The sequence below is a fragment of the Thunnus albacares genome, chromosome 9 (genome assembly GCF_914725855.1).
Source record: "Thunnus albacares chromosome 9, fThuAlb1.1, whole genome shotgun sequence".
NCBI classification, from domain to species: Eukaryota; Metazoa; Chordata; class Actinopteri; order Scombriformes; family Scombridae; genus Thunnus; species Thunnus albacares.
Window position 1 is genome coordinate 14,795,387 of NC_058114.1, and position 18,804 is coordinate 14,814,190.

Sequence of the window (18,804 nt, forward strand, 5' to 3'; positions counted from 1 at the left end):
GTGGGTTGCTGTGGGTGTGTGTGTGTGTGTGTTTGTGTGTATGTGTATGTGTTTGTTTGTGACTTGTCTTTGTGTGTGCACCTAGGAAGATGATAGCCTAAGCAAAGCACTTTAAAATTATTTAATGGTCTCTAGCACACACAAATAGACCTATGCCACACACACATTTACAGACACCCACTGTCGTCACTCCACACTCTTTTCCACACATGCACACGCACACATATACACACCATGCGACTTGTCCCTTATGAACGATCACATTAACTCCACTCCTGTTCTCAGGTTGTTGTGTCACACTTTACGGCCAGTAACACTTTGTCCTGCTCCTCCCACCGCACCCTCACCCACACATATGTACCCCCCCAGTATTCCCCATCATGGTGCCCTCTCTTCCTTTTGACCCCCCCACCTCAGATATGGACACTGTAAGGATGGGAAGAAATCAAATAAATAAATAGATAAATTGAAGTAAGTGTGTGTGTGTGTGTGTGTGTCTGTGTCTTGGGTGCAGGGGCCCCCGGGGGCCCCTTGTAATCAGGTGCAGGTTGATATATTGGCTGCTCATGTTATCAGTGAGGCCCCCCCATCTACCGTCATTTTTACTGCTTCCTCTCTTCTCTCGTGGTGGCAGTTTTCCAATCTTGCCGGGTTCCGCTACCAGAATGCGTTTTTTAGTCATCACTGCCGCCTGACGGTTTTTAGCTAATGCTATTTTGCGCCATAAATCCTGTTTGAAATACTGTATCCACCTGTCCTTTGGTTAGATAGGAGACATTTGGCTCTAGATGACCGCACATGCCCCTATATATCCCCTTGTTGTAAAACATAGGATTGGGTATCGTGCCTCACTGGGTGAGGGATAAAGAGGCTTTGGCGATGTTACTGCATATGGGGTCATTTGAAGATGAATGGCACTTGTCGGAGATAGAGGGGTTTATATGTTGTATTATTTGCAACGATTGAAGGGTTAACCCAATGGGATAATTCATTGCAACTTCAATTTCAGGATTTAAAATGTTTATTTAAATTTAAAAAAGATCATTTGAGACTTTCATCGTCCCTTGTGGGAAGTTTTTTGTGCATTTGAGTTGATTATAGTCTTGTCCAAAGTGCAGAAGGATAATAAATTACCAACATTACAAGCAGCCAATACTAAGCATTCCTAACATATACTAACGTCTCTAAGTGTGATGATGTGTGATACTGATTTTTTGGGAAGGTAAAGTAAATGTTTCACAAATCTAAACAACGCACATCACATTAGATTAAACATTGTATTTAACCTAGCAACAAATCTGAAAATCATTTAGATAGCGCAGGAAAAATTATACTTTGCTCTCGGTACAGTGACGAGACACATCTCTGACCTTGATGACCTCTCATATAAATTCCACCAAACCTAATCACACACTCTCCCCTCTTTAATTCCACACCTGTGTCGACCTCTTTATCCCCTTTCGTTGTAGAAGCCGTGCACAGGGGCGTGGATCATGCACACAGCTTTTTTAGCCTCAGGGGGTGGGGGTTTAAACACACACACACATACACATGCGCAGCTTTTGACCAGTGTAGCTCGCCTGTTTGATACCAAGTACCTCCTGACCCACCCTGACCTCCCTCTTGTACACACACAGCCAGATTGCTTTGTGAAATAAAGCTGTCAGTTGCAGGACCCAAATAAAAAACAACCCCCTCTCAATACTCTTGAGTTCCATGCCCCTGACACCACTGAAATATAGATATAAATTGGAAGTGGATTAGTTTTTTTGATCTTAATTCAAGTTATGACAAGATATAGGAAGCTAGGAGTTGGTTTGAATCCGTCTCGGTAGCAGAACAAATGAATTAGGCTGGAATTTGATTTTCACAGGTGGACAGTCAAAAAAATAGCTATGTTTTAGGTTTGTTCAGTAAAAGACTATAAATAAAATGTTATTTATCTCTGTTGCTAGGACTCTTGGTTGGAGTGACTAAAATGATGTAGCAGTGTATGTACTTGTCTCTTTCCACACGCGTGCAGGCGTGTGTGTGTGTGTGCGCATGTCAGTCCTATGCACTGAAGCTGGACATCAACAATACACAAAAGCCGCCAAAACGGCAGGCCCACAGTAGTTTGCTATGTGAGGCATTCCTGCCTGATGGAAGTATGGTACAGTACAGCCTGTTGAAGCCCCCCCCCCCCCCCCCCCCAGTCTGTTTGAGAGGTGTGCAAACAAATTGTTTTTCAGTGATTGCAATTTATTTTTGTCTGGCTGGAAGATGCATGAACATGTATGATTCTTATATCAGATCAGTCTATAAAAAATGTTTTTAAAAATCCCCTTTCAGTTCAACTGGGGCAAAAGAGGTTAAAAACCCTCTTACAGCTACAGTAATAATCAGATCGGCATGCCCTCTCTGTGTTTTCAATTTTCATTCATGCCAACTGCTGAATAAATGAATAGGCTTATCCAGCGAAACACTTTACATGCAGAATGTGAGCAAATGGGATTTACTGTAAATGAGAGTAGCAACTTAATGCTCCATCATTCAATGATTGCGCATGTCGAACTGTATAAAACAGGTAGCAGAATTTGCTCTCTAATAATGTTAAATGATGAAATTGATATGAAAATATATCAGTAGATTAACAGAGAGAAGCGTATCTCTTGATGGTCATTAATTCAGGCTTTAAAAACAAAATAACTAAAATACAGCAGTAATGCAGCTTGTGAACAAACAAAAAAATATCATATTTTTAACTCACTACTCTCTCTTGCTCTGCACCAGGTGTCAAATATCGCACAAGCATCGTCTTTTTCTGTAAATGACCGGTCATGTTCAAATAAAGCCATATGGAGCAATAACTCAAAGTAAAGAAGTAACCATTAATCTTTTGAACTGATGAGGATTTCTTCAGTGCACTATACAGTATATTTTCCTGTATTGTCTGTCAGTACACAACGTTGACATTAAACTGTCTGATAAATTGTGTTTAGTTCAAATACAATTTGAACTTATTTTCTGTCACTTCAAAAAAATCCTCCCATGTTCCTGTACCGACACCGCCTTCTCATTTCTTACAGAACTGTGCCAGTTCCCGACCATCCAGCTCAGTTACCAGCTCTCGTCCTGTCAGTTTCCCACTAGGAGCAACCGCAAGCCAGGAAGATGAGGCCACCCCTACCTTCTCTCACAGCAACACCCCAGGCCTGGGGAAGGAGGAAGACGGGACCAGAGGTGAGTTGTCAGACCAATGCAATGCACCATAAGGAAGTTCAGGCTCTTGGCCCCAAAACTTTCAACACTATGTGGGTGAGATTTTCTTTTTGGCTTTTTGCAACAGTTATTAAAAACATAATTTAAGAAATTACAGTGCAACACAGCAGAAATTTTGATTTGTCAATTACAGGTTATAATATGAATCAAGGCTGCACTCCATTCAGGTGTGCAGTGCAAGGGCCTTGGTATTTGGACTGCTGACTAACTTGCATGGCTTAAGGTCCCTTTACTTGACTATCATGACAGAAACATGGTAAAATATTTGCTCATCAATCCAAAACGCTGGTCCTATATCGCACTGTGTGACACATCCACTGAACTCTATGAGAAAATGACTCTATTTCTCACCTGATTTATTACCTCAGTAAATATTTTCCTAATGAGTTTATTTTGTAAATTATGGTCCCATTTAGAGTAAAACAGATGATAAAGCAGGGTACACTGTAGGGTATAGCTGTGTTGTGATCGACAAGTCCTTACCATGGCCACAACATTGGTAAGATAACGTAATTATGGTGTAGGCATAGCCATGGGCATTGCTGTGTGTTTTCAGTTCATGAAAGTTAATTGTAACATTTGATTGCCTAAAAAAAGTCTTCAGTTCAGTGTTTGGTTGTCCTAAAAGACCCTCTAAGGAGTTGGATGTTCAGTTTTTCTGGTAAGTATAAGTCTGTTTTTCGCTAGTGAAAATTAGCACAGCTAACCATAATAAATACGGTCACTTCTGGCTCCCAAAATCCAAGATGGCGATGCTCATAATGCAAACTCAAGGCTTCAAAACAGGAGTCCACAAACTAATAGGTGACATCACGTTGGCCACGTCCATTATTTTTTTTACAGTCTCTGATGCCACACAAACCAAAACAAAAGCAAAACAAAAAAAGACAAAAAAAGTGGCACAGTCTCTTCTTCATGTACTTTTTTTCTATTTACATCATAGCACTATGATTCACCACACCTAAAATTGATATTGTACTGTCTGACACAGATTGCAACCAAGATTTTAATAGAGCCGTTTTGCAATGTGACATGCAATAAACTTGCATGATTGTTGTTCAAGTCTAAAGGCGCCTTTAGTGATGAACCAAATGTTAGTTACAGTACACGTGCTTTTCCTGCTTTGAAAATTCACCATGTTTGCCAAGTGAAAGAGCTATAGAACGACTCCATTTTGAAGTTGAAGGTGCAGTGAAATGACAGAGCCATTGAAAACATGAAATGCTTATGATAGTTGTAGGAAATGTTATACTTATATCTATTGGATTCACCACATTGGATCAGATTCACCTTCTGCCTGCCTGACTACAATATCCATCTGGGATCCTTATATCCAGAACTCACAATACATACATGTTTTGACTGTAAGTATTATAAACAGTTACATTTGGGACTTTGATCAGGGTCACTAAAGTATTAACTGTTGAGGGAGGGGAGGGCATCTCTAATTCATCTCTAAACTTTTCTCACAAAGTTTTCTTAGTTGATCAGAGAATGATTTCTCCCAGCTGTCTTTACAAGTGAACATAATAGCAAGTCACAAGATTGCTTGCTAATTTGATTATTCTGCTGGCCTTGCTTTTCAAAAAGCACAAAAAATCCACCGTCACTTAAAAAGAACAAGGAAGGACACCCATTATGTGATATATTTTTTAATTAGAATGAAAGATGAAATGTGAATATATGAGAATAAGTGAAATATTTTGTGGGTCATGTACTTTTTTTTTCATAATGTAACTCTTCTTTTGAAGAGGGCAGCACCTGTAGCCTTGCTTTTTGAACATTTCAGTTGTTAAGTGGTAGTTTTGTCTGTGAAGGATTTTAATTTTCATTTTACAGTTGAGCCCCTAAAATGCAGCTAAGCCTTTTCACTGATTAAATCAATTGAATTAACAAGTGTTGAGAGCTCACGTGTGGCATGGGTATGTTTGTGGCAAAGGAGGGGGCAATTTATTCAACCAAATGTACCATATGATTGGAGATGCCCATTTGATAACTTAATGACACCCTCCTCTCACATTTCTAAGGGTGGTATGTTTTCATAAATACTTGTATTTTAATGTTGCTTGCACAGCATAGTCATATTGGAGGTTGTAGTTTGTTGTGTTTTTGAATTTCATTGCATTATAGTGAGAAGTGTTTCTAATATTTAGTTATACCCTCACTGATATACAGTAAATGATGTGGACAAAATATTAAAATTAAAGGGAAACTCCACCAATATTACACAGCAAAGTCTGTTCTTAGGTCTTAAGAAGTTGTACTGCATATGTGTAAAATGTTGCATAAGGCCTTTTGTGGCTCCAGAGGGAGGTGCGGGAAATTGGATATATTGCCGCAAGTGATTTCGCTTGAGGCAGCATCAATTGAGGCTGATGACTAAAAGTTTGAGAATGAAAAAAAAATTGGTGTGGAGTTAGAAACAACTGAGGTTCCCAGACCTCTGTGGCCTGCTCCTCATTTCTGCTTGACGCTAGCGGCTCAAGCTGCTTTAGCCGCCACTAGTACGACACAACCGGATCTGACCGACACAGAAGAAGAATGTGTATAATAAAAAGGACGATATCTCTTATTCTGCTGCATCAATTTTGATTTTTTTGTAACTGTCCATCGTGAGTCTGACAATGTTAAAGGATTTATAAATTGGAGGCGTACTCTTGAAAGTATTATTATAGAAATACCGTTGCCTCCAAAATTACCATAACGTGTGCTGAATATAGTCCCCCACTGTTCCCCAACTGGCATATCTGCAATGCATTACTGCAAGGCACTCTGAAACAGAGTGTAGCGGCTGGCCTGTGAAATCAGACATCAGAAATCTCCTGTTAAACTGTAACACTAACCAGACACCCTGGCTTCAATCTAGCTGCCTGACCCATGCTGCACTCAGCAGAGTTAAGAGTCATTTGGTTGTGGAAAAGATTGGAGACACCAGTTTCAAAGCAGGGAAAGAAAAAGGGAGAGGTCGATTCCTGGTTTCATTTTGTAATTTCAAGGTGATCTTACTGTCATTCGTTTTATTGCTCCAGTTGATGAAGCATTTAGACAGTTGAAGATTTTTTTTTTCCCTTAAGTTAGACTGATTTATTTGTAAACGCCACAAAAAAAGGGAAATACATATATTACGCAAAGAGATTTATGAAAATATATCTGCTTAAATGATTGCACTGCTTATGAAGTGCTTAAACTGTTAAAAAAGGTATATCTCAGACAACACAAACGACCAGGCAGAAAACATTTAGATTATGACCCTTCGTTTATGAGAAAACCTCCTATGCTGATCCCTGAGATATAATTTCACTTAAAGATTTAAAGGAAAAATGTAAACAGATCAGGAAATGTATACTTTTCTAGAAAAATCTAGAACGTGTGTTTCAGCCTTTTAAATGTGTTTGAAAGGCTGAAAAACACATTGTTTTAGATTATTTTGAAAAGCGCGACATATAATAAAGAAAAAACTATTTCATTTGCTGACAATGAGGCAGAACAGTTGAATATCACATAACACACAGTATCTTCACCTGGTAAATACTATGATGGTCATGGTTTATGACTTGTGCAATAATGATATTCACATTTCAATAGTACATGTGCTGTGTGTTATCGCTCCTTGTTGCCGCTCTGTGCACCTCTCACACTGTGATTTACAGCGTTTCCTTTGCAGGTGATTTGCATGGTCCCCGACACTATTACTGTCTCTTTCATTCACTCAGTTCGCAGTAGTTAAATCAGTCCCTACGTCACATTTACATGACTGAACCTCCAACGCAACCAGACAAATCAAAACTCTGCATCAAAAATAATATTTTTGATGTAACACAATTGCAGAAATAATTGATTGTCACATGATATTATGCAGCCCATTTGCTGCTCCTCCAATCTGCTCCAGACTCAATGCTACAACATGCAAATTGGCTTTGTGTGATTGACTGCTGGGGCTGGGTCGGCGGCAGAGTGTTCATTCAGTACAGACTACTGTATGCGTATTATATGCAGCAGACAGGCAAACTTGCTTTCTCCTGATACACTGTAACTAATCATCATGACGAACCCCTACACCGCTGACCATAATCTAATACTACACAAGGAGTAGAGATTTTTTTAAGCTATTTTAAACATCTCTGTGATGCTTTGAAGGGGTGACAGCAGCAAAAGGAAGCTTGTGTTTGTGCATGTTTGTATGTACAACTGTGAATTCCCGTTAAAGGCACATGTGTACAAAAGAGATGTAGGATAATGTTGCACAAAGGAAATTAGAAAGTTCAGTAAGACCACCACCTGAAAAACCTTAAGTATTTAAGATATTAGATCATAGACAACAACTTAATCGTTGTTACTTTGTGTTCACACATTTGTCAAGTAATTTCAGTATATGTTTGCTTGACTAATTTCTCTGATGGTCACACTGAGAATGTGATTATGGTCGGGTCAGTCAAACATTAACTTTATCATTCAGTATTTTTAATATACAAAATCCTGATCTTCAGCAAACCATCCAGTACATTAAAATGCTGCTGTCTGTCATTGTTGATCAAATAGCATTTAAATAATTTTGTAAAGAAATACAAATAAAGCTTAACCATTGTAGGACCAGAATGAGCAGAATCTTGCCGTTTGGAAGTGGTGGCTTCACAATGGAGACACCTTTATTTCAACTGTATGATCAAATCTGTCTTCTCTCCATAAAGACCAAACAACAAACAGATGGGCCCCATTTTTTCTTACAATAACCACAGCATCTCCTAAGTGATAGTGGTATCTTGCATATACAAGGTCAATCCCTTCATGGTAGGAGTGTGTGTGTGTGTGTGTGTGTGTGTGTGTGTGTGTGTGTGTGCGTGCCTGTGTGGGTGGTGGGGGTGTATGTGTGTGTGTGTGTAACAACGGGGTAGGGGAGTGTTCTGCTTTTGATACCGTTATGTCTTTTCCATCTTTCTGTTTACTCAAGTTGGTTGGCACAAATGTCCAAGGTGGACACTGGGTTATGTTGAGAATACATGAAGCATACACATTACGCACTGCCCTATTCCTTACTGCTACACTACTCTTATAACAGTACCTTTCACATAGATGCTTTGACGAACGAGGAGAGGGAGGATCACTCAAAACAATTCCTCAATAATGTAGGGTTGTTATCGTGCTCTCACAGTGTGCGAGTGAAATTCATTAGTAGCCCAGTGATATTAATGATGGAGTGAAATTTTAGCAGCATCACTCATAATTTTACAGAATGAATACACTGATCCTTCCTGATCTCCCTGTATTCATACTTCATTCATTCATTCAATTTACTCATTTGTTTTCATGGTTATTAATTCTCCTGTCATTTCAAATCCTGCCACTCCCTCATGCCATGCTATCACCTCATTCCCTTCACCTTGTTTCCTTGTACATTTCCCCACCTGCAGCTCATTCCCTCATTAGTCCATCAGCATATATACCGGTCCATTTCCACTAGCTTCTCACCAGATTGTCTTTTGCGTTACGCTTAGCTTTCCAGCACTTCCTGCCCAATCCCTGAACCTTCCCGTCTGAACTTCAGCCTGATTCTCTGCCTGATCCCTGCTGGTTAAGTCTGCCTTCTCTCTCGATCAGTCTCCTGGTTCTGAGCCATACCTGTTTACTGGAATAAACGTTGTGAACTTTGATTTCCTACCTGATGGTTTCTGTGTCGTGGTTGTGGGTTCTTACCTTTTCTTAGTCAGTGAGCATTACATAGTTGCTGTGAACACAAGAGAAGGACAAGTGTATGATGAAGGAATAAAAGAGGAATAGGAGGTGAAGTGTGGGGGGGAAGTTGAATTGAAAGGGCAAGGGTTTTGTGGGTGTTTGTGTATGTGCATGAGTATTGCATTCTTGATGAGATGGCCCCATACAATGGCTGAGTTGAAGGTTGCGAGCCCTTGTAAGCAGGAACAACATGCTAGGTCACCAGTGTTACTTCACGTCATCTTCTTGCTTTGTTAAAACCTCCTTCCTTTGTAACAAGCAAAGATGGCCAAGCAGTTATCTTTCTTTTGTGGTTCATGTTTTGAGTTTTCTTGTGGGGTCTCTTTTTCCTCAAACAGTGTTTGACTTGACCATAGATATATGAAATTTGTGTCTTGTGTCTTACTGTTTCATGTCTAATTTGTGTCAGTTCTGTGCAATGGTGATGACACTTCTCCTTATTGTCTCCTTTTTATCACAATGTTTCTAAATCTGTGGGTCACAATCATATTGGAGATATTTGGGGAGATTTTATGAGGTTTTATTTAAAATTTTAAGAAACTACAGTGTTCAGAGATAGATAGATTAGTTTACACCCCATACCCCGTTTAACATAAAGAAAAAGAGGACAGTAAAATGCAGTCCTCACAAGTTCATCTTAGCAAACCTGATTTCTGGTGTCATTTCCAGTTTACGTAACCCAGCTTGTAGGAACCATATGCCTGCACACTGCTGACATCTGACACCCCTTCCCCTTCCTCTTTTCCTAACATATGTTCCTCAGCGTCCCTTGCAATTAGGGGCCTTGTAGATAAAGTGGTGCGGCGGTCTATTGCATGCATCTTCTGCAGATTACACACAGATCTTTTGCTGACACCACCACGGGGTTGACTCCCCCTTACCTCCTTCCACCCACACACCATCACTTGTCATGCATGTTTAGTCCAATTCATTGACATGCAACAGGATTCCCTGGCTTCAAAACACAAAAAAAGTGTTTCCCTTGTGTAATGACAGCATGTTTGCAGCAATGTCATCTGGGTACTTGCTGTTGAATCCATTTCTCAATATGCAGGTCCGTTTCTGTGGAATTTGCACTATGAAAAGTGCTGTGCAATACTGACAAAGCCCAATTAGCAGTTAAATGCCATATATCAAGGTAAAGTTGTGATGTTTCAAGGATAAATATTGGTGTTATCAGAAGATATTTACACTCAAAAAAAACTTGATAAAATTGGCGCAATGACCAAATCAGTAGAGACATATAATGTTCAATTAGAACAGTATGATAAGCTTGTAAAGTTTGTCATTTAACTGTGGACAGTACGCATCGTATGTACTGCAGTTCTATGATATATCACCATGTTATGAGCGAGTTGAGAATAAATGAAGACTGGTTTGTAAAAAGTTGTGAAATACTTATGTACAAACGCTCGAGAATACAACATATTTCAGTTTTTAAAAAAGTGAAAGCAGCTGTTAAATTACTTCTGTTTGACCTTTCTCTTTGTTTCTTTTACAGTGTGATTTTTACTCATTTGGATGTGCATGTTGTAAATCAGCACTTTGAAAGGCTTGTTGGTGTTACCAGCAGCTATGAATGACAGACATAAACTACTCTAGGTCCACAGTCAGCCAGTACTCCTCTATTTATACTTGGTGCGGCAGCTGTTATCACAGTTGAGGGGGGGTCAACATACACAATACACCTCAGAGTCTTAACTATGACATCACAGTTAGGGAGGGGCAAGAGAGTTAGGCTGAAATGAATTTGAAAATTCAAACAGACACAGACAAGCTAATGTTGAGCAGAAAAATATTTTTTTACACACAATGTTCTGTGTTGAAAATTAAACAATAAAATTACATTATTGGAAAAAATATATGCCAACAAGAATCAATGTGATTATGTGTACAGCACAAAAAAAAATCATTTAGTGTGGAGTTCCTAATAATTTAGTGTGAAGTTCCTCTTAATCAAGTGTCAATGTGGTCTGAGGCCTGTTTTAAGACTCGCAAGAACAGTTTGCTGTGAACTGTGAACTATCTTACTGGACAATTTAAAAACAGAAGTTTAAACTCATATGCTGCCTGGAGGTGGGGGGGATAGAGTTTTTTTGTAGTTTGATAATGGTATAAAACTGATTGTGTTTTCTATTAGTTCCAACTGGTGTAACAGGCCAGTTGTATTCAGGAAAAACCAAACATGCTTCAGCAAGAACAAGAAGAAGAATTTGTTGCTGTGGGAATTTACATCAGAGTGATAATTAACACAGCAGAATCACAGACACTGCAGGCGAGGTGTGTGTGTGTGTGTGTGTGTGTGTGTGTGTGTGTGTGTGTGTGTGAGAGAGTGTGTGACAGAGAGGTATTTGGCCTCTGAGCGGCAGCTTGTGTTCATCATCTTGCTGATGCAAAGTGATGTGCACTAATTCTACATCTGCTCTAACCAAACAGGGCTCAAAAGTTCAGCCAAGTCCCAAAAACATCACTTCCTCACAACTTGCATTCCCCTACCCTCTCTCTCTCTCTCTCTCTCTGTCTCTCTCTCTCTCTCTCTCTCTCTCTCTCTCTCTCTCTCTCTCTCCCTCTCTCCCCCTCTCTCTCTCTCTCTCTCTCTCTGTGAAGAAATTAAATTTGATTCATTTTCCCTGCATCCCTTTTGCATTTTGAAATGATTGACAAATAAGTGGATATGACTTTGGGGTTTTGTGTGTGTGTGTGTGTGTGTCTGTGTGTCTGTGTGTGGATTGAGATTTGGCTTGGCTGTTTAGAAGATGTGTGGCCCTGAAATGGGCTCTTGTCATGTGGGTTGAAGCTTTGAGGACTTGATTGTAGCTTCACAGTGTAAATACCCAAACAAACAGGCCGTGGTCAAAATGGTGGGTTTGCTATGTATTTACATTCCTCTTCCTCTCTCCCACTTGATTTTCCTTACTCTCTCTCTTCCTCTTGCATTTGATTTGTTAATTGTAGTTACTAGCTAGCTTTCCTTTTCTTCTTTCTTTTGCTCTGTCTTCCTCTGACACATTCTCCTTCCATTCCCTCTTAATTTCTCTCCGCTTATGAATGATATTTGTAATATTTGTAGCTCCAAGTCTCGTTGATAAAGTAAGAGCAGAAAAGGACTTTCTAGCTGGAATTAAGATTTAAATTCTCAGTGAAAGCACTTCTCTACCATTTCTCACTATTGTGTGAAAAATCTCAAAAACAGTGCTGGATCATTTTTAAAACACCTAAACAACTGCTTTTTCTGCACTCGTACTACACTCTGGCATTTGATCTTCATCACACCCAATGAAACAAATCAAAAGATGAAATATTGAGCCCATTTGGTTGTTCTTAAGTGGCTTTAAGCGCAACTGTTTATGCATATTCGCCCAGCCGCTACAAAGCGTACCAGGCTTCTTGAATTTGTTTTCCGCAGCTGTTCTGCATAACAACGCCACGCTATCACGCACAGGCGAAAGTCTGGTGAAGGGAATCTATTCATAATTCAAAAAAACAACAGGGCACAAGCTGTAGCGTTGTCAGATATAACAAATTGAGGTGGAAAAGAGTTGAATTTGTATCTGCTTACGGAGGTTGACTGCATTATACATACTGCAGGTGCCGCTGAGTGCGTGGTAATAGGATATATGATGGATGGCCAAGCTGCATGGGCTCCCATTCCTCTGGGTTATTCATCTATTTATCTGCTTATTTATTTATTCCTTCACCCAGAGAGACCCTCACGAACTCAGGATTTGCCTAAGGTGCAATAGTGCCTAAAAGAGGCTGAGCATTGGCCAGTATGGAAATAGGGCTGAGCAGTCCAAGGTCTGGAAGTCCTCTGTTGAGCATGTGTCAGGTGTACTGATGTCTGTGCTGACGTTCATTGGTGGTGTTGGTGGTTTAAGGAGGCCTGCAGTTTGTTGAATCTTGATAGTCCTTCTTTCAACAAAACCAGAGAACAAAACCATGACACATTGTCTTCGTAGGAACTTTTTAGAAACCACAGATGAAACTCATATCTCACAGAAAATTTATTGGAACATTCATGCAAACTCGTCCAGAAAAATTTCAACACATTAGAGCTGTGCTTTTGTCTCTTGAATGATTGTTATTGGCACTGCATGTATGCAGAGATGGTGCAGGGGTTAAGATCCCCATCTTCAGCAACATGTACCCATGATGATGTTGGACTAAATCCCACCAAAACCTTTTTTATTGCATCCAGTTATTTACCCCCTCAGCTGTCATGTTGTCTAAATAACCACATTAAAATTCCAAAAATTAGATTTTTTTTATTTTAAATAATAATATACTCATAAAGTTGAACCCAAACAATATTAAATCAAACTGTGGCAGTTAAATATATGTATATAATATATATATGTATGTGTGTGTATGTGTGTGTATATATATATATATATATATATATATATATACACACACATATATATATATATATATATATATATATATATATATATGAAAAATATTATATTTATACAATTCATTGTTTGTAGTCAACCACCCAACTTGAAACCAAACCTACGGAGACTCCTGTGACGTAGAGTTAGCCAGCACCACAGCTTTGATCACACACAACCGTCAGCTAACTGCCTTTCATGTTTAACCCTGTCACTGTTCCCCTATCAAGGGTGTCACTCAAGGACCTGCATGTGCCCCGGGGCAGGTCACCTCCCCTGGGGCAGGCTGTCTCACAGTTTACTCCCCCTACACCATCACCTCCTTCCCCAGCAAAGAGGGAACACTCTTTGTAAATATGCACTATATAAAGCTGCACTAAACATTTTTTATATAAAGGTACATCAGCCTTAATCATAAATTTTGCTCAAGTGCTCTTTCCCTCTTGTCCTGCGTGTATTCACTGTGTTTGTACAAATGAATTTTCATTCACAAATGCACACATACAGCAGATTTTCTGCAAGTCTCTTAACATACTACTAAAGCATTCACTACTACTACCACCATCCTGCAGCTGCCAACAGCACCTCTAAACCAATATCAGCACCTCCACTCCCCCCCCCCCCCAAGAACATTTTTCCATCGTCCTCATCTCAACAACCCATGGCAACGACATAGCCAGCAGCTTACGACGAAGCAAAGTGAGGAAGAGGGCGGGGGGTGAGGCGGGGGGAGTCAGGCCGTAGATCAGGGCAGGGAGGATGGCGGCGCGACCAGTAGGTGACAGGGGAATAACATCCCTTTCTCCTCAATCGACAGGGACCATAACTCCTGCCTCTCCAGGGACAGATTGAGAAAGGCAATAGCCCTAGAGGCTGTGAAGCACGGATGCTTAGGAGAATTGAAAGTTAAAAGAAAAACGCAGTTTGCCGAGCCACTGCCACTGATTCAGCCAACAACGCCGCTATTCGCCGCTGGAATTTTCTTATTTCTTTCTCTTTTTTTTCAGCAATAGAAAGGCCCAAGTGGAATACTGTCCATATAGATTATCAAACAATAAATCTCCCGGGATTTTCTAGTAGTATTTTTCCTCATTTTTGGATGTTCTGTACGTATTGAAGTTGGTAGGAGAATGTCCACATCTTTCTTTTTTTGTGACCTGAGGTCACTGAAAAAAGCATAGATTGTCTTTTGGCGGGAAAGATTGATGGGATTTTTTTTTTTTTCTCTATAGAAATGAACTTTCCTCTTTGCTGCTAGTTTGCGATAAACTGGCACAATCAGCAAACAACACCACAGCACAATATTTTCTTAGCGGCAATAACAAAGTGTCACCTAGTACCAGACGTTTGAGTTGCTGGGGGCTTGGGTGTGGCCCAATTCTGATGTGGGTGTGGTATAAATATTCATGTAACTGGTTTAATTAAGGTGTAACATGGTAAATCGCTCTGTGTCATTCAACCTCTACTGTATGTGATTATACAGTGAGGGCTATCTCAGCAGAGAAATCTTAGCTCCTCTTTCCCTCTCTGTCTCTGTTTTCTCATCTGTTTCACCCTCTCTTTCATCTCTCTCTCCTCACTCTGTCTCTTGTATCACTCTTCTCATTTCCCCCTTTCTGCTCCTTAAACATCCCCTCCTCTCTTAGCTTCAGTCTCTCTCTTCTTTCTCTTCCCCTTTTTCTGTCTCTCTCTCGCTCTCTGCTCACTCTTTCTCTTTGGCTTTTTCCATCCTCTCCCTCATTCCTCCTACTCTTCCACAGCCACATTCCTCTGGAGTGGGTGGGAGGGGTGGAGAGCAGGCGGGCAGCAGCTTCAGCTTTTATAGCCTGATCAATTTTACAGTGGCTTATTGAATAGCTTTTAATGCCCTTCTTTATTTTCAGTTGTAACCCACAGAGTGTCTGCTGCTCCAGGGCTGATGTGATGGCTCACCAGAGAGAGAGAGACAATAAATTTTAATACATCGTCTCTGGAAAATTACACATGTTTAATCATTGATTTTTATTGGCTCATCATGATAACATTATCCCAGTGGGCGAGGGTGGGCAAAAGAGCAGCCCATAAAAGAAAAGAGGTTAAATTAGTTATGACATCATAAAGAGTGAAGTTGACAAAATGAAATGTTGGCATAACCAACTTTCTTTGTCTAATATACAGCATATTGATTGGCACTGTAACTGTTAAATACAAGGGCATTTTTATGCAGAAACCATTAAAAGAAATGGAGCCATCACCAGCTATTTCTCTCTTTTTGTTGCCAGTGAATCAGTTTGTGGAGACAATTAAGACTGAATGTCAGCCACAACTGTATGTTTTAATGGCCAAGGAATTAAAAAAGGCCAAAGTAATGTAATATAAATGATGCTCACGCCATCATTTAAATGATTGTATGTAAGCAATATCTTATGAAACTTTTTTTTGTAAGAGAACATTTTTCAGGATGTTCAAGCACTGAAGGAAATGTTCTGAACCCTCTATAATGGTCGGCTTTCTGGAAATATCTGGAGGAAAGCCCATGTGTTGGCAGTAGTGCAAGTGGCATAATTTTTCCTCCAGCTCTGGTTCTTAAAGTTGAAATAAGTTTCAGCTAAAGTAACTTTCTGCACATTGTTGCCTTCTTCAGCAAAATGTAAATGCATTGACATTCACATCTACAGCATTGATGGTGGATTTGATTTGGAATTTGATTAGTTGTCTTAGAAGTCCATCGTTCCAATTAGTAAAATGTGTTATTACTGAGTGAGTGAAAATACAGAGATGAGATGTAGAATTCATTACGTCCAATTTTTACAGAACAATGCACTTCTCACATTGCTCTTATGTTACACACATTCTTTATCCCTTTTTTCCTTTCGTTTTTTTCCCACTCTTTTCCATTGCTCTATTACCTATTTATTTAAATATTTGTCAAACAGTAAAATATTTTATAATGCTTTTTAATATGATATATTGTTTTTAAAAATTTAAAGTTTTAAAAAATTATATAGAATTTGGCAAGAAAGAAAAAATTACCAAACAAAAGTTAAATTGGATTTGATTAAATTAAAGGAATAATTATTGTTTGGTTTTATTGCATGACACTTAACAAAATATGTCACTGAAACTACAACGGTTGTTTTTGTACTTTTCATTGCAAAATTCCAAAACTGTTAATGTATATATTTAGTCTGGACTACTTTACTCTCTGTCACATTCATCCACTGTGATTTCACCTCACCAACTAGAGTGCAAGAAAGGTGAAATGAATGAATGTGTGTGCACCAAGATTTATCGACTGCATATAAAAAAAAATATCAGGATCATTAAGTCCAACTCTACTGCCATCAAGCTGATGAAAGCTGGCATACACACAGACTTCATAATGCTTGTGTGTGTGTGTGTGTGTGTGTGTGTGGATGTGATAAGGTAGATTGACTTCTAATATAAACGGTAGGGGTGTCTACTGACATCCGTATAGCAGTGCCCTTTGTGTCCCTGCCTGGCAACCTCATTCTCCCCTTATGTGTGTGTGTGTTAGAGAGGGTATGAGAGAAGTGGGAGATTGTTGTACTGTGTGTGTGTGTGTGCAAACATGCAAGTTTTGTATGTGATTACAGTGGTGTATGTTTTTTATGTTGTTTCTGTGATCTTGTATTTGTGCAGTTGCATCTTTTTCTTGGAGGGGGGGGGGGGGGGTAATGATATGCAACACAGGTCCCTGCCCGGAATTGAACCGAGGGTATTGCAGTTATGTGGTATGTGCATTAACCACTCGGCTATCAGGATGCCTAAAATACTGTTTAAAAGCTTGTGAGTGTGTGTTTGTGTGTGAGACAGTGTGTTTGGATAAGTGAGGGAGGATCTGTCACACATTTCTCTGTACATTCTCTCTCTCTCTCTCTCTCTCACACACACACACACACACCAAAACACCATACACATAAAACACACACACAAACACACACTGGGGCAGGTTAGCCCTCCTCCACACCGGCACCTGCTCCGCTGAAGGTGAAAGAAGTGCTCACTTGAGCTCATTGAAAAGTAGATGTGACAGTAAATTTTTCAGGCCCTTGTGAGATGGGAGATCTTGTTATAGCAGTCAGGATGGGGGTCAGGGCAGTGGCTGCTTGATGATTGAGGAAAAGAGAAGTAAATTCATTCTGCTTCGGGCACTTTGTCAAGTGCCAGTAGCTTACCGTTGAGAGCCACTCACCCATCACCGTGTTACGGCCCCAGAGGTCACCTCCACCACCATAAATCTGCCTCGCCTCCTCGCCTGCTAAACCTATTGCCTTCCCCCGACTGAGCACGAGCAGGGACAGAGGCTGCAGCTGCTGCTACTGCTCCTCATAGTCACTCAAATGAAAAAAAAAAGACAGAGAAGAGAATATAGATTCTATTTTGATGCTGCTGATTGTGTAAGAGCAGGACACTGGGTGTGCTGTGCCACGCGGGGGGGGGGGGGCGGCGGCATTTACATTTGGACTAATGGTCCAGCTTAATTGAGCACAGTCATTACAATGAAACAAGAGAAAGTTAGCAGGCTTATAATACAAACTCAACACTTGCTATTGTCACTTTTCACATGTCTTTAAAGACAGATAACTAACTAAAATTAATCTAATAATCATTTAATCATTGTCATCATAATCAACTGCCTTCCCTGACTTGCCTCCTCTGCTTTGGCCACAGTGAATTTTCCCTCTTCTAAAGATCACCTGACCCACTCACCTGCTCCTCATTCACAGACAGTTCCAGTTCATATACTGTATACTGTGTATATACTGGTTGACATGGATGGTGGGTGAACGTCTGCACCCTTTGCGGTTGGGTGTAGGATACTGAAAACACCGTACATATTCAAAAAGTAAACACATCCTGTCTCATGCTTGAAGTCAGCATTGACCTTTTCAATATTTAACCCAAGACAACAGTCTTTCCTTAAACTTAACTTAGTGCTTTAAGTTGCCTAAAGAGAGCCGTAAAAACGTTTAGCTTGATTTAGTTGGCATCAGACATTGTAACCAAACCCAAATGAAATGTAGTGTAGTATACGCTACATACTATGGTTACACTGCAGTTAATATACACTACTAAAGTTTATGCCCCTATAGTGATGAGTTTGAATTTGTGATGTGTAATAAAGGATTTACAGTTAAAGATTTGTAAAAGTGTAATCACTTTCAAACAATCTTTTGAACTTAAATTTTATTGCAATGTTTAGGAGTAGCATCTCCAAAATCATTGTACAAGAGCCATAGTGTTAAGCATTGAGCTACAGAAATACCGTCATGCCTTTAGCCTCTTTGACACATGCAGTGTCTAGTTTTCTTTGCTGTTTTTATAATCAGTGGACAGAAATTTGGCCTGTTAATGTTATTGTACATTATTGTAGTGTAGAACTTTTTTTCCCAGTAGTTATTTATCTATGAGTGCG

General features: G+C 39.8%; 1 protein-coding gene across 2 annotated transcripts in view; it reads left to right on the plus strand.

Annotated features, from left to right (window-relative positions):
* The window catches only part of LOC122988726 (adhesion G-protein coupled receptor D2), a 98,512-nt gene that overhangs the window by 53,080 nt on the left and 26,628 nt on the right, over positions 1–18,804 (plus strand). For both annotated transcript variants that reach the window (XM_044361289.1, XM_044361291.1), the window contains one exon: positions 3,069–3,222. In XM_044361289.1, the coding sequence (XP_044217224.1) occupies positions 3,069–3,222 (154 nt within the window). The remainder of the gene's footprint in view (positions 1–3,068; positions 3,223–18,804) is intronic.